The following is a 16028-nucleotide window of genomic DNA, read 5'->3' on the forward strand; positions in this document are numbered from 1 at the left end:
CTGATCATGTACTGCTGCCGGTAGGACGGCCTACCGTCCCCCAGTCGGACGCTCGTATTCGCCTATCTTTAAACGTTAATATCTCGTTAAATATTGCGTCAACTGCAAAATGGTACAAAACTGTTTTGTTCCCCTTGATCCAATCTATGTCCCCACTGTGTTTCAGTCACATTTTTTGTGACTGAACATTTTTTGTGTTTGACACCCTGTATATATATATATATTTTTTTATGTTTAGCATACCATAATTAAGTAGTATTCAAGTAAGCACATATTTACATCCCATCAATTCAATCCACAAGAGAGATTTTATTCATAATACTTTCCATGCGTGCTATAAAACTGAAATGTACATAATAATACTACATAATAATTAAACGTAAAATGATGAAGTTTCCTTTCGAGAAAAGATGTTTGCATATAAGTAGAATACTTACGTTTTTGAATAGAAGTAGAATATGAATGAATATTTACATTTACATAACACGGTATTTTCTTAGTAATTTGAAAAATTTATTAAAGTTTATTTTAACAATAACGTCTCTTTTTAGACAATATTGTTATATATAAAATGTATACGTTGCCTGAAGTATTCTGATAAATATGTTTTCTATTTACGTACCTCAATACTCGGAGATGATGCTCCAAAATAATGTTTAGTTTTTGTTCGGTTATATGATTTTCCTTCTAATTTTCTACAAGTTTATGTAGCCATGTATATAGCATGTTTAGTTGATTACAGGCGTGCATTGCGAAAAGAACAGCTAAGGTGCTGCAAGCACCGACAGTAGATAAATCACTATAAATGTTACATAAAAATTGCACAACCAATGTGATTTTACTTACAGGACTGAAACTTATATCGATGATTTTGCTGTAAACCGGACATGTCATCGAATGTATCCTAAAAGTCTTATTGCCAACAATGGTGGGTATGGATTTCGATCGCCTTGGCTATGCTAAATAGGAGTGCACCGCCATCCATAATCACCTCACAGATCCCGGCGATGAAACGATTTAACTTAGCATATTGCACCATTATTTGGCGATTTTCGATCCTACGTACAATTTTCCAATCGGTCTCCATATGACATATTAATTTAAGAACATTGCTACTACGTTTAAGAAGCATCCAATACTTTGCCGATCCCATATAACTCTATGAAGTAGCGGAGCAATGGCGCTCAGTTTTAATTTAATATTGGCCTCTTCGAATAATACGAATAATGTGCATGGTATCATTATTAATGCCACCATGATCACACAAATGAAAATGTGTAATAACACGAGTATCTTGCACGCTATGCTTGAGCTGTTTATTTGTGGCCAAACATCGATTGGTTTGAAAAACCATCCTGTTGAAGACTATAATCATTGTAATTTTTGAAGCTAGTAGTTCTGGACATACATCGAGACATAGATCGGAACTTTGTCATGATCATATGAAAGCATCCGACGTACTGTGGACAATGTGCTCGCAAAGATTTTATTTGAATAGGCACATGCGCCAACTTCTGGCCAAGTTTGGAGAAAGTTTATATTGACATATTTTTTTCTGAGAGGAACTGCACGATCGATCAATAACTTCACAGCGAGTTGTTCTGCCAATTTAACAGGAGGCCGTTATTCAGATAAGTATGCGAAAATACTTTGCGGAAGTAAGTATGAATTTTGTAAAGTATTAAACTTTAATTATTTAATCTTAAGCGAATCATCGAAAAATTCCTGCTAAACTTTTGAAAAATTTAATCGTAAAAAATCTGATAAATATATCATAAACATTACTTATATTTATGTAGTGTTAATATCCTACCTGGAGAGTATTTCATCTATTCTATATAAAATATGTTGTACAGCTTCCTAATTTGCTACATATTTCTAATTAACTACATTGCTAACTATAAGTTTTACATTATTGTTCGTAAAATATTCAAATAAGCCAGGGAAGTTTTAATTACCTAAAACAACAAAATTTTTGTTTCTATTAACAATGTACGATTTCATGTATGAAATTTTGCATTACAACATTTCGGTCAAACATAATTAGCACAATTAAAACAAATATTAAACAAAATTCAAATTTTCTATTTATTAAATCTGAGGTTAGTATTATAAGGAATTTAATTGATATATTACTTACATCGCCAAAAGTTGCAATAGACAAATTAATTAATTTTCCTGCAGTTATTTTGATTACGTTACTTGATCGCATTATTATTAAAATAAGACAAAGAGCTGTTCTACGCGGTAATTGATACCAATTAATCATATATACCATGTCCCCGACATTTTTGCACTAATAAAAAAATATAAATATTTTTAAATTCATTATAAATATAAATATCTACATTTCTGCAGAAAGTACTAAAAAAGCAGCCATTATATAAATATAATTATTTTGTTTCTATATTTTCTATATTTTATAAACGGATTTGAATAGATTTTACATTTCTAAAAAAATTATTTTAATTTTGAAAGATGTATTACTTGTTCTGTCAAAATCTCGCCGATATAGCAAAAAATAAATATATTAAATCCCATTGAAGTATATAAAGTAATAAATGATAATATTTTTGTTGCATCAAAAGTACCCCAATTCTGAAAAATTAATTGTACAAGTTTATTCATAAATAATAAAATTTACAACTCTATTATTATTACTATACTAAAATTTAACAACTCTGTTATTATTACTATATATTATTATACTATTAATAATTGCATTTGATTTTTTATAATTAAAGAGATGTATGAAAACAGCATTTTTAATAATATATTTCTTTTAATCATACCATAATAAAGTAATATCCAAGTAAACACATATTTAGCGTGCAGCCCATCAATATTACAAGACAAACTTTATGCATAATACTTTCCACACGTGCTATAAAACTGTAATACATTTGTATAATTGTGGAATGTTTAAGTGCGAACTCTTTATTAACAAAATTTTCTAGCAAAAATTTGTCAAATATATATTTACGTACATCGTATTAATGACAATATTTATTTTATTTATTATGAAATATTTGTATAAAAAATAAATAAATATCTATCTTAAAATTGTGTCATATTTGTTAAAGCAAAGTATCATACATCCAAGAAATATAGCTCAATAGTAGAGTACCTTAATGCTCTCAAGTGATGCTCCACAATAGCAGCCAATTTTTGCTCGACTGATTGATTTCCCTTCTCTTCGTAATCAATTACGAGTTCGTTCAACCACGCATACAATACGTTGAGTTGGCCGCAAGCATGCATCGCGAAAACTCCGGCGAGACTGCAAACACTCACTATTGCGGAACCTACTGCACATGCCGACACAAATTGTATAGTCAGCATGATTTCGTTTATAGGGCTGAATCTCGTGTCGAGAATCTTACTGTATGTCGGACATGTCATTGGATGCATTTTAAAAGTCTCGTTGCCGACAACGATGGTCGTAGTCTTTATTGCTTTTGCGGTGCCGTAGAGCAGCTGACCGCCCTGCGTGACTGCCGCACTAATTCCGGCGATAAAACGTCCGAACTTAGCGTATTGCAGCATCGTTTCACGATCTCCGATTCTTTGTATAAGCTGCCAATCCATCTCCATGTGCTGTATGCAATTGTGAATGTCGTGGCTGCGCTTGAGCAACGTCCAATAGCTTATTGAACCCATAATCCTATGAAACAATGGCCCAAAGGTGTCTATCTTTGCCATGATAGTCTGATCTTCCAATATTACATACAGTATACATGGCACCAAAACGATTGCTATTGTAAGTGAACAAAAGATGTTCAGTACTATCGCGGCAATTTTCTCTAATGTACTCGACGTGCTTGTTATGGGCCAAGCACCTATCGGTTTTAGGCACCATCGGTTAATTTGCAGACTATAATTATTAATGTGGTTGAAATCAACGTTTCTCAAGTCACGTTTCAAGTTCGTCATGTTCGCTTCGTGAACTAGCTTGGCGCACTGCTAGGGTGGACAATGGTTCTAGCAAGGATTCTATCTGAATAAGCGCGTGCGCCAACTTCTAAAGTTTGATGAACGCTTACATTGGTACTTTTTTATTGAGAGTATCGCGTGCATATCAAATCGATTTTTTTCCTAGCAGGTGTTTTGTCTTGTCAATTTCGCAAAAGGTCGCATTTGGAGAGGAATATGAAAGTACTTTTATGGCTATGCATACGAGTTTTATAAGGTATTGAGTTTTTACTTCTTTAGTTTTAGGAAAATCGTCAGGGATATCATTTTTGCTTTTAAGAACCGTATCGTAGAAAATCCTATTATATCATAATTATTAGTTTATTTTACATTTCTATCTAGAAAATAATTTATATGTGTGTCTTATAACTTGTTGTTTCTCTACGCTTTATACAGTCATTGTTCTCAAAAAATTTAAATACACCGTGGAAGTTTTTATTATCTGTAATAGCAGGATTTCTCGTTTTAATAATAAATGTACAACTGTTGATTATATTATTAATATTTGCTTTGATACGGTATACGTAAAACTAAATGGTCAAATCATTACGTAGAATAATTATAACAATACATGCACAACAAAAAAACAAATTACATTAAAATTTTATTTAACACTATTAATATAATATATTAATATTACTTACATCGCCAAATGTTGCTATGGATAACCGAAATATTTTTCCTGCCGTTATCTTAATGACATAACTCGATTGCATGAGTATCAAAGTGAGTTTAAGTGCTGTTTTGTGATGCAGTTTATACCAATTGGTCATATATGCTATTTCCCCGATATTTTTGCACTAATAAATAAATAAATAAATAAAAGTATTTACAAATTTTTTGAAGTGTCCAAACATCTAACAATGATGATAAAGAGATATTAAAGAATATTTTAGATATGTGAACACAATTATATTATTTTTTTATTAAATATGATAATAAAATGTAAATAATCAAACATTCAATATTTTTATACTTAATTGAATTATTTTATATAATTGAAATATTTTATACGTAATTGAATAACATTATATTGTATTTTGTATACAATCAAAATAAGAAAAGTTTCAAATATCTAAGAAATCTTTTTGGTTTTGAGATATTATTACCTGTTCCGTGAGAACTTCACCGATGTAACAAAATATAAATATATTGAATGTATATGATATATATACACCCATATATGAAAATACTTTTACTGCATCGAAATTAGCCCAGTTCTGCAAAATCAATTGATATTTTTATTTACTACAGAAAAATAAGATTAATCTGTTTTTGCAACATTTTAATTATATCATTTGTAATATGCAAAGAAATTTTATTCGTTTTTAGCATACCATGACAGAGTAATATCCAAGTAAACACATACTCAGCGTGCATCCCATTAATTCTCCTAAACAGGCTTTATGCATAATATTCTCTATTTGTACAACAAAACTGAAACATATCTATGTAGTTATAATGTATTCAAGTAGGATATTTTCTTTCGTAAAATCCATTTTAAATCAGTATTCATGAGTTCAGCGACTTGAATCTTTTCTTCAATTACATTGTTTATAACAAATTGTAATTTTTAAAAATTATTTATAACAAATATTTTTTACAACTTTACATAAGCTCAAGTTACATAATCTTTTTTCTCGAATTTGACTTTCAAAATGAAAAATGAATTGTTCAATTACGTTATCTTTTAAAGTTAAAAAAAATACATTAATTTAAAGTACACTGGATTCGAAAATCTATTTAACGAAATTTCGGAGTAAACATCTTCGATTAAAGTTAACACTCAATGAAAAGAAATTTATAACACAAATTATAATCGATATTTAAGATCTAAGTGATCTAATAAAGAAACACAACCAAGTGTATTCCTTCCGATTTTAAGTTTCCTTATCTTCGTTGTTTATGTTAAAATATAAACAAAAATAAAAGATGCGTATTTTTTAATAAATACATTTTCGCACGTTAAAGGAATAGAACTTTACCTTGAAGAAATTCGTTTTTTTTTCTTTCTGAGTGAATATTAAACAGTTCAAAATATAAACAAATTTTAAATAAAAGTTGAATGATTTCAAGAGTACTTTATATTTTTAATAATAATCTTCTCTTTTAATTTTTTTAATAAATAATGTTTTTTATAAAAAGAATTTTTTATTATTAATATAAAGTACATCATTATTATAAAATAGAAAATCTTATTTTTGTCTCTATATTTTAACATAACCGAAGCTTATTAAAACGGAAGACGACACTTGATTCACGGAGAGAATTTTTTCTTAGAGTTTACCCTGAAAATATGATATAGTCGTAGGACAACATTGTATTTCAAAGAATTTTATGTAAATCTATCTTATTCACTAATAAAACTACAATAAAATATAAAATAAATTTTTATTGCAGTGCATGGTGAAAATCTTTAAAATATTATATTGTACTACAACTACCATATTTTTAAGATAAATTTTAAGAGAAAATTCTTTCTGTGTTATGTTCTCTTTTAAACAAAATACCTGAGGACTCTCCAGTGATGCTCCACAATAATAGCAAGTTTTTGTTCTGCTAAATGATATGTCTTCTCCTCAGCAAGCTCTTTTAGCCATGTATGCAGTACGTTCAGTTGACCGCAGGCGTGCATCGCGAAAACGCCAGCAAGACTGCATATAGCTACTGTAGAGGAACTCACTATAAGTGTCGACAACAATTGCACACTCAGCAGGATCTCGTTCGTAGGGGTGAATCTCACGTCAACGATTTTACTGTACGGTGGACATGTCATCGGATACATCTTAAAGGTTTCATTACCGATAATAACGGTTGTAGTTTTCACTGCTTTGACCGCGGTGAAAATGATCGCACTACTGTGCATAAATATTGCACAAAATTTGGCTATGAAACGGCCAATTTTGGCATATCGCAACATAACTTCGCGATCGTCCATTTTCCGAATGAGTTTCCAGTCCGTCTCCATATGCAGTATGCAATGATGAATATCTTTCTTATGCGTAAGTAATTGCCAGTAATTTATAGATCCCATGATTCTGTGCATCAACGGAACGATAGCATTTATTCTAATACCAAATTTTTCTTTTTCAAAGCATATGTATAATGTGCATGGTATCATAATGATTGCCACCACGGTTGAAAAAATGAAGATTTGCATTGACACCACAATTTGTTTTATTTTACTCGCGCTTCTTTGCGGCCAAGCACCGAGCGATATAAGAAACCATCGATTAAATTGTATACTGTAGTCATTGACATTTTCGAAATTTATTAGGATGTGTTTCAGATTGCTCATGATCGTTTCACAAAAGCGACCTATGTATTACTGCAATAATCGTATAGAAACGTATCTAGAGACATATCCGAAAATACGCTTGCGCCAACGTTTAGGAAAGTTCGCGCTGCAAAACACGTCGGTAGCGTTGAGAAGAGCGCACGCGTGTCCAATCGATAATCGTTCCTTACACGAAGCCTATTTGCCAGTTTGACAGAAGACTGCGTTCTGTGAGGAATATGAAGATATTTTTCCGAAAGTGACAACGAATTTTTTATTTTTCGTCATCTTGTATCGTTTGGAATTTACTAGGTAAAGCAATTAAAACATGATATATTAACACTTCAACAAAATTTTAGTCATAATACTCAATATAAATAAATGAAAGGCATTTAAAGTTCAAACTCTCACATATATGTATATTATAACACATAATAGGAAAACATTAAGGATGTATTAGAGGGGTATATAGGTATAGTCTCTGTAAAAAGCGACTAGAATTGAAAATTGATACTTTCCGTATAAAAATAAATAAATGAATATGTACATATGTATATATATATATATATATATGTGTGTGTGTGTGTGTGTGTGTGTGTGTGTGTGTGTGTGTGTGTGTGTGTGTGTATGTACATATATACATACACATGAAACAGTTCAGTAAGGCCAACATTTATATTCAATAATATAATTTTACATTTTGAATAAAATCTCGTTTTATGTTATTAATTTTTCTACAAACATATATATTTCTTATTGAAATACTTTATGATTCAGTTTCTAAATCGCTGTCACTTGTTTTATATTACTTTCAAATATAATATATAGAAAAATCTGTCATTCTTCCTACAATTTTTTCATTTTATCAAAAAATTTATGTAATCATTCTATTTCATTTTCCTTTATTTTTTTAGCGATAAAAAATAAAAATTATTACTTAAAAAATATCAATTTTTTTAATAATAATTTTTCTATCTTGCTTTTAGGATTTAAAAGTGATATAGATAATAGATGTCTTGTATTTTATTAGTAATACATACAATTATTCAAATATAATATGAAGTTATAGTGGTAACTAGAAAATTTGCTTTGTACAAAATGGTATAAATCTCATTGTCTAAGAACCTGTCATGGTTCGGAGCATGTTTAGATATATCATGGAGGTTCTCATTACCTAAAACATTTTGGAAATGTATTTGACTGCAAAAACATAATATACTTACATTAACGTGCACTCACATCACTAAAAGTTGCGATGGAAAGATGAAATAGTTTCCCTGCAGTTAATTTGATTACACTACTCGATCGGGAGATAATTAAGACCAGACCTCGAGCCGTTTTATGTGGCAAACGATACCAATTAGTCATGTAAGCTATTTCTCCTACTTGTTTACACTATTAAATTATTTTATAATGTGGAAAAGTTGTGATAATAATATATTTAGCACTTTTTTATTTATAAAACTCGGAAAATATGTACATATATAATATACTCGTATTATATGAATATACAGGATAAGTAAAAAGTCCCGGATCGGTGAAATATCTCGAAAATTAAGCATTTCCGAAAGAAATGTTTCCTACAAAAGTTGTACGGTTTTAAATGATCTATGTACTGATCTTATCAGTTTGACCTTAGGTGGCGTCGCCAAGGTTAGGTCAAAGGTTACATCAATTTTTTTTAAAGAACATCCTATTTTTTATTCCAGAATCTAATAACCAATGTTGAGAGCTTTCCAAAACACTATAATAAAATTATTTTTTATTGAGTACTTTTCCAGTTACAAGACTCGAAAGTTACAGTAACGCCGGCATTAGCATTACGCAAGATGTCCGACCGACGTCTAAAATCTCTTGAACGTTGTTCAGGATCATGTCCTGGATAACATTTGTCAAGGTCAAGGCCATTGGAGAGTATTCCTCTTATTTTCATTTTTGCACTAAAAATTCATTTTTACATAAAAATGAAAATAAGAGGTACAGTTGGTCGAACACCTTGCGTAATGCTAGTGCAGGCGGTACTATAACCTTCGAGTCCTATAAATCGAAAAGTATTTTTATGAAAAATAACTTTATTATAGTGTTTTGAAAAGCTCTTGACACCAACTATTAGATTCTGGAATCAAATATAGGGTGTGCCATTTAAAATAATCGATGTGACCTTGACCTGACCTTGTCAACGCCACCCAATGTCAGACTGACCAGATCAGTAAATAGAACACTTAAAACCCTACAACTTTTCTAGGAAACATTTCTTTCGAAAATGCTTAGTTTTCGAATATTTCATCGGTCGGGGAATTCTTATTCGCTCTATAAATTTGTATATTATACCATAAAATTTTTATTTCATAATTCATATTTTTTACCTGTTCTGTTACCGTTTCGCCAATATAACAGAATATAAAAATGTTGAAAGTCATGGATGTATATATAATCATCATACAGGCTATTGTTACTTTTGTCTCTATTGTGTTCCATCCCTGAAAGTTTATCATAATGTATTATGACAATTTATGATGCAATTTATATATATAATTATTATTAAATGTATTATTATATGTTAAATATTTCTAAAAAGTAATATAAGAACGCAATGCCACAGTACATCCAGTAAGACAGTAGATGAAGATCGTGGGCCAAAATCTGACAGCGCATGCACAAAAAAATACCGTGTGGCAGTGTTATTTGTTGTTCACGTCAAGTCATAGCTACGGTCCGATTCACATTTACAACATTCGTGAGTATCATTTATTCTTGTTCAACATTTAATGAAAAACAAGAATGAAATAATTCTATTACTGATGATAATAATCTTATCTTATAAAAACAACCAAGTCAAATTAATATATGATAATATATTTCTAATTCTGTTCATAATTGCGTTTCAAGAAAAATGTCGACTCGCAAAGAATGTTTATATATACAGAATTAAATTTATATATAAATTCACACTGAAATATTTACGCATTAAAATTCGCTTTGACTGAAAACAGGATTTTCTCTTACTTAATTAGACTTATTTTCATTAATCTAATCTCAAATTACTATTATTAATAATTACCTTCTGAAATTTTACGCTTCTTTATATCAAAGATATGACGGTAAGTCAAGTGATTCTCAAATCATAACATCGTGTTTGCTGTCGCTATTGGTTGTATTGTGGCAATTTTTTCTCTGCGATAGTTATTTCTTGTATTTGCGTTTTTCATTTTGCAATTTATTTAAGTATGAAAAGTCATATATGTGTCTTAATTACACATTCACTTTTTAATTTTTTAGCGTACCGTAATAATATAATATCCGAGCATACATAAGTTAAACGTACATCCTAGCAATTCTACAAAACAGATTTGATTTAAAAGTGCTTCCATTTGTGCCACGAAACTGTAAGTAACATAAATTACAATCATATTTATACATATATAAACTTTCTTTGGAACTAAATTATAATATATTAAGAGAGAAGGAAAAAGAGAATCAGATGAGACATAGTTTTGGATTGGTTCAAAGATCAAAGACATCAAAATATAAAAGATTTTATTATTTATACATCAAGCAGAAACATCAATTTTTAAATTTATATCAATATACCTTAACACTCTCAGATGGTGCTGCACAATGATTGCCAATCGATGCTGTACCATATCCTGCTGCTTTCGATCGTCCAGCTGGTCCAGCCATCTCATCAGTATATTCAACTGGCCACACGCGTGCATCGCAAACACCGCTGCGAGACTACAGGCACCGGCGGTGACGGAATTGACGACGATGCTCGAGATGAGCTGCACAGTAAACGCAATATCGCCCGCCGAGCTCTTCGTAATATCTACGAACTTGCTGTACGTGGGACACGGTAATACATGCACTGACACGCTCACGTTCCCGACATATACAAATGTAGGCATGATGCCCTGTATCACGCTATGCGAGAACACACCGCCATGCATGAAAATTGCGCATATCCCAGCGACAAAACGGCCAAATTTGGCATATTTCAGCATCACTTGCCGGTCTTCTATGTCTGTCATCATAAGCCAATCAGTCCTTACGTGCTCCACGCAACGGTATATATCGCGGCTGCGAAACAGCAGTGAGAAGTAATTCATGCCACCCATGCACCAGTGACTTAATGGACCAACAGCTCTTAATTTTTTCTGCACATCGGTCTCTTCGAACAGGATGTTCAGAATACAAGGTATGACCGTGTAGGCTACTAACGAGTAGCAGATGATTACCAGTATTGTTGAAATTACTTTTTCTCTAACTGTTGTCGAGGCTGAACTTGGCCAAGCGCCCACCAGTTTTAGAAGCCAACGATTCAATTGAATACTGTAATCACTCGCGTCCCGTTCTGACATGACAGAGTCATTGACATTCATGATTGCTCACGGAACGCGTGAATGCTACTGAATCGACTTAAACGTACATGGAATTGATAGAAAGTAGCGCCTGCGCCAGCGAGCAACCAGTAATAGTTAGTAATAGGATATTTGTGCGTCTCGTCAGTCGATCGATACTCACGGAGTACGCTACACGTGGTCTCATAAACGGTACCTCATAAAATAAATTTGCTATAACATACATTCGCAAGGACATAAATTTATTGCTTTGTATAAATATGAAACTTCTATATATAATTCAAGTAGATATGTAAACTTCATTGTTGTGTTTCAAATGTTATCCGTCGGGAATATTAAACAGATGAGAAATTATTTTTTTTTAGAAAAATACCCGTGTAATCTCAAGGAGACACTCTTTTTTATTATTTCTCCTGTAAGAAATATTTATTTTTTTAATATTAAAATTAAGAATAATTTTCTATTTATTATATAAATATAGTTTATGTTTTAATTACATCAGCAAAAGTTGCGATTGACAACTGCAATAATCTCCAGTGATAACCTCTCGATAACGTTATTCTATCGCGCTAATATCAGAGTTATACCCAGAGCATTTTAATGCGGTAATCCGTTTCAATTACTCATATATGCCTTTTTGCCAACTTTTTTACACTAATAAATTAATTAATATAGGTATTCGTAAATTTCTACATAAGCGTTTGTTGTATTTTCAGAAATGGGAGAAAAAGTTAAGAAACAATTCGAGTCACAAAGCTCAAGTCATTAAACGATTTTTTTAACGTAGAATAATTAAATACATTATTCTTAAGCATGAGGCGTCAAATGGCCTGCGGCTCGATGCGATTGACTCCTTCTGTAAAGATGGAATCACACGATGCTCGAATTCATTTCTTGAATGATAACACGCATAGAGTCATGCCTGCTTCGGCTGCGTTCGGGAACGTCGTTCGGATGCCACCGATGCCTCAGATTCATCATTTGTTCTTGTTTAACATTTAGTGTTAAACAAAAACAGATGATGAATCCGAGGCATAGGAGGCATCCAAGTGACGTTTCCGAACGTAGCCTTTGATGTATGCTAGAATATGTTGATGTATTAAGCGCTGTATGCTACATATACATGATTTTTATATTTATGGATTACTTCATAGCTTATTTCCTTGCATGCGCCAATCAAAAGAAACAATTGCTAATTTCATAGTTATTTGTCAAACGTCAAACTGTATGCATCAAATCAAGCATAGCAGCATACATGCTTACATTGCTTATATTATTCAAGAAATCGTGTGATTCCATCTTAAATCTGGGTTCAAGACCCATATACGCGTTTTTTCGCGTTTTAAGAGTCCAAAATGGTGATTAAGGAACCTTTTATCACTAATTCGACATTAAACTGTAGGTCCCTCTCAGACTGGGTATTAAACATTAGGCTAACAGTCTAAATAAAAAATAAGTCATTGTCACAAACATTTCATTAGAGGCCCTATACTCGCAGGAGTTACACCGAATCTACAATAGGTGTTTTAAGCCTTAAGTCGTCAGAAATTGATCAATTACAGTCGAATCCGAGTAGAATAAGCGACTATGATTTGCCCATTTCTTATGGCTTAAGACTTAAAACCCTATTGTAGATTCGGACTTAAAGAACTCTCTCTGACGTACTTAAGCATAATAATTAGGGTAACTCTAGTTATTATAAATTTCCTGAGGAATTACTTGTTTCGTGACTATCTCGCCGTTGTAACAAAATATAAAAATATTAAGTCTTAGATACATATATGATAATGTATGATATCATTCGTGCTGCATCGAAATCACACCAATTCTGGAAAATCAGAAATTAATATTAACATTTTATAAATAAGAATGTTACAAAGTATTAATAACATACATTTGTGTTTTTAGCATACCATAATAGATAAATATGCAAGTAAACTATGTATATTTCTATAGTCGTAAGAATCATAGTAAATTTATATATTTTTATAATTTTTTATACTTATTATGACCCAGACGAAATGACCATATTAAAGATCAAAACGTTCATTTTAAAATTTCTTACACTGAGTATCGATATATTTAGCATTGAAAACAAGCTAGACTAAAATAGCCTTCATTTATTTATTGTTTGAAATTATATCATTAGATCCTTACAGTTTGCTTCAATTTAATTCTTAATAATTTTTATTTATATTATTTTCTCCGGATATAGAAATATAAAATACATATTCTAGATGTCCTATATTTTATTAATAATTCATATTATTATTTATACATAATATATAAATTTATAGTGATAACTAGAAAATTTGCTAACGCTTTGTACAAAATGGTGTAAATATTATTTTCTAAGAAGCTGTCATAGTCCGAAGCATGTTTAGATATATCATGGAGGATCTTATCACCTAAAACATTTTGAACATATATTTGGCTGTAAAACATAATATACATAGGCGCCGACTATGGCGGAAGGGGGTGGGTGGGCAGACTTCTAGCTCCCTCAATAATTTTAGAGGATGCAATGCCCCCTCAACAATTTTTATCTTTTTGTTTTTTAAAAAAAGGTTTTTTAACAATTGTAAATAATTTCTGCGATCAAAACTGTGAGAAAGCCTCGGCTACATGACATACACTATACATAACGTTGACGTGGCGAATTAAAAGTGGTGACACTGGCACATCGTCTGCTATCCCAGGGTGCCTTCCAACAAGAGACGGTGTAATGACACGGTGTGATACAGTTCATTACATCATTCCATTCTTGTTCTTCGCCAATGTTAAACAAGGATGAGATGATTATTGTGTTGTACTGAGTCGCTTGTTGAAGCGTGTTCTAATTCCCATCAAGGTACATTCAAGGTACTCCTCTGCTGTCATGTCCTTGTTTAATATTTGTTAGACAGCAAGGATGACGTGATACCCGGAGAGCAACCAGGTGGGAATCCGAACATGCCACTCGAAAGAACCCCCAGCGTCACTGCACAACACATACCAAATAGAAACCTGAGAAAAGGACAAGAGGGCCCTTTTCCTGTAACCAAATACCTGCAAAATATCTTGTACATTATAGTCCTCTGAAGAAGTGGACGTCAACTACACAATATTTTCCACTTTTTTGCGATACTCTTGATGGAAATAAATCGCTGAAATTGTTAAAATCTCTATTAATTTTAGTATTTCAGCGATAGATTTTAGTTATTTCAGCGATTTATATCTGCCAGTAGCACAAAAAAGTGAATATTGTTGTGTCAGTCCCCCCCTATTATTTCTCGGTACCTCCCAAATATTTTTCGTAAGTCGGCGCCTATGACAATATATTTAATATACACTTTGTGTACTTACATCACCAAAAGTTGCGATAGAAAGATGAACTAATTTTCCTGCAGTTAATTCGATCACACTACTCGATCGGGAGATAATTAAGATCAGACCTCGAGCCGTTTTATACGGCAAACGATACCAATCAGTCATGTAAGCTATTTCCCCTACTTGTTTACACTATTAAATTATTTATTTCATAATATGGAAAAGTTATGATAAATGATGTATTTAATACTTTTTTTTAATAAAACTTAAACAAGATATAATACATATAAGAATATATATGTTATACTAGAAAATTTTTATTTCATAATTTGTTTACCTGTTCTGTTACCGTTTCGCCAATATAACAAAATATAAAAATGTTGAAAGTCATGGATATATATATAATCATCATACAAGCTATTGTCATTGCCGTCTCTACCGTGTTCCATCCCTGAAAGTGTATCATAATGTTTTATGATAATTTATGCAATTTATATATACAAATATTATTAAAAGTATCATTATTAAAAATATTATTAAATGTTGAAAAATAATATTATATATAACAAACTGTTGAAAAATAATATAAGAATGCAATGCCACAGTATATCCAGTAACGACAGTAGATGAAGATCATAGTAATATCATAGAAGATCATAGAAGATCATAAAGATCATTCAAAATCGGAGAGCGCATGCAGGAAAAATTATTGTGTGGCGACGTTACTGGCTGTTCACGTCACAGTCATAGATTCACATTTACAATACTCGTGAGTATCATTTATTCTTGTTTAATATTTAATGAACAACACGAATGTAATAATTCTAATAATGATGATAATTTTATCTTACAAGAATAATCAAATCAATTCAATATATGATATTACTTTCTGATTCTGTTAATGATTGCATTTCAAGAATGAAAAATGTCGATTCGCAAAAAGAGTATGCAAAATGGATTTGTACATAAATTCTCACCGAAATATTTACGCATTAAAATTCGCTGTGACTAAAAATAGGATTTTCATTTACTCGATTAAACTTATTTTCATCAGTCCAATCTCAAATTACAATTATTAACACTTATTTTCTGAAATATGATGCTTCTTTACA

The 16028-nt window shown here is 31.3% G+C and overlaps 4 protein-coding genes across 4 annotated transcripts in view; all 4 read right to left on the reverse strand.

Annotated features, from left to right (window-relative positions):
- Window positions 1-1907: 1907 nt before the first annotated feature.
- LOC108761967 (odorant receptor 82a-like) lies at window positions 1908-3933 on the reverse strand. Its single transcript, XM_018508758.1, has 5 exons — window positions 3128-3933; window positions 2793-2892; window positions 2488-2598; window positions 2141-2296; window positions 1908-1958 (listed from the first exon to the last, which is right to left on the reverse strand). Exons 1-5 carry the CDS (start codon window positions 3931-3933, stop codon window positions 1908-1910), a joined length of 1224 nt encoding a protein of 407 aa, XP_018364260.1.
- Window positions 3934-4360: 427 nt separating this feature from the next.
- On the reverse strand, window positions 4361-7270 carry LOC108761968 (odorant receptor 82a-like). Its single transcript, XM_018508759.1, has 5 exons — window positions 6483-7270; window positions 5310-5409; window positions 5082-5192; window positions 4617-4772; window positions 4361-4414 (listed from the first exon to the last, which is right to left on the reverse strand). The coding sequence occupies exons 1-5, from the start codon at window positions 7268-7270 to the stop codon at window positions 4361-4363; spliced, it is 1209 nt and encodes a 402-aa protein (XP_018364261.1).
- Window positions 7271-8366: 1096 nt separating this feature from the next.
- Window positions 8367-11628, reverse strand: LOC108761969 (odorant receptor 4-like). The gene is made up of 5 exons (XM_018508760.1): window positions 10841-11628; window positions 10534-10633; window positions 9616-9729; window positions 8489-8644; window positions 8367-8423 (listed from the first exon to the last, which is right to left on the reverse strand). Exons 1-5 carry the CDS (start codon window positions 11626-11628, stop codon window positions 8367-8369), a joined length of 1215 nt encoding a protein of 404 aa, XP_018364262.1.
- A 2330-nt stretch (window positions 11629-13958) lies between these two features.
- The window catches only part of LOC108761970 (uncharacterized), a 3447-nt gene continuing 1377 nt past the window's right edge, over window positions 13959-16028 (reverse strand). Inside the window, exons 2-4 of the mRNA XM_018508761.1 lie at window positions 15254-15367; window positions 14953-15108; window positions 13959-14015 (exon numbers count right to left, since the gene is read on the reverse strand). Coding sequence (XP_018364263.1) covers window positions 13959-14015; window positions 14953-15108; window positions 15254-15367 — 327 coding nt within the window. The remainder of the gene's footprint in view (window positions 14016-14952; window positions 15109-15253; window positions 15368-16028) is intronic.

The sequence above is a fragment of the Trachymyrmex cornetzi genome, unplaced genomic scaffold (assembly GCF_001594075.2).
Source record: "Trachymyrmex cornetzi isolate Tcor2-1 unplaced genomic scaffold, Tcor1.1 scaffold272, whole genome shotgun sequence".
In the NCBI taxonomy this organism is placed as follows: Eukaryota; Metazoa; Arthropoda; class Insecta; order Hymenoptera; family Formicidae; genus Trachymyrmex; species Trachymyrmex cornetzi.

Excerpts from the sequence above, each read along its gene's own strand:
- LOC108761967 (XM_018508758.1), bottom strand. The coding sequence starts at position 3,933 with ATGACGAACTTGAAACGTGACTTGAGAAACGTTGATTTCAACCACATT. Across the intron at positions 2,893-3,127 it reads CATCACTTGAGAGCATTAAG|TTTTATAGCACGTGTGGAAA; the intron begins GTACTCTACTAT and ends AATGTATTACAG. Across the intron at positions 2,599-2,792 it reads TTGGATATTACTTTATTATG|AATTGGGGTACTTTTGATGC; the intron begins GTATGATTAAAA and ends TTAATTTTTCAG.
- LOC108761968 (XM_018508759.1), bottom strand. The coding sequence starts at position 7,270 with ATGAGCAATCTGAAACACATCCTAATAAATTTCGAAAATGTCAATGAC. Across the intron at positions 5,410-6,482 it reads CATCACTGGAGAGTCCTCAG|TTTTGTTGTACAAATAGAGA; the intron begins GTATTTTGTTTA and ends GATATGTTTCAG. Across the intron at positions 5,193-5,309 it reads TTGGATATTACTCTGTCATG|AACTGGGCTAATTTCGATGC; the intron begins GTATGCTAAAAA and ends TTGATTTTGCAG.
- LOC108761969 (XM_018508760.1), bottom strand. The coding sequence starts at position 11,628 with ATGAATGTCAATGACTCTGTCATGTCAGAACGGGACGCGAGTGATTAC. Across the intron at positions 9,730-10,533 it reads TCGGATATTATATTATTACG|GGATGGAACACAATAGAGAC; the intron begins GTACGCTAAAAA and ends ATAAACTTTCAG. Across the intron at positions 8,424-8,488 it reads CCATCGCAACTTTTAGTGAT|GTAATGAGAACCTCCATGAT; the intron begins GTGAGTGCACGT and ends AAAATGTTTTAG.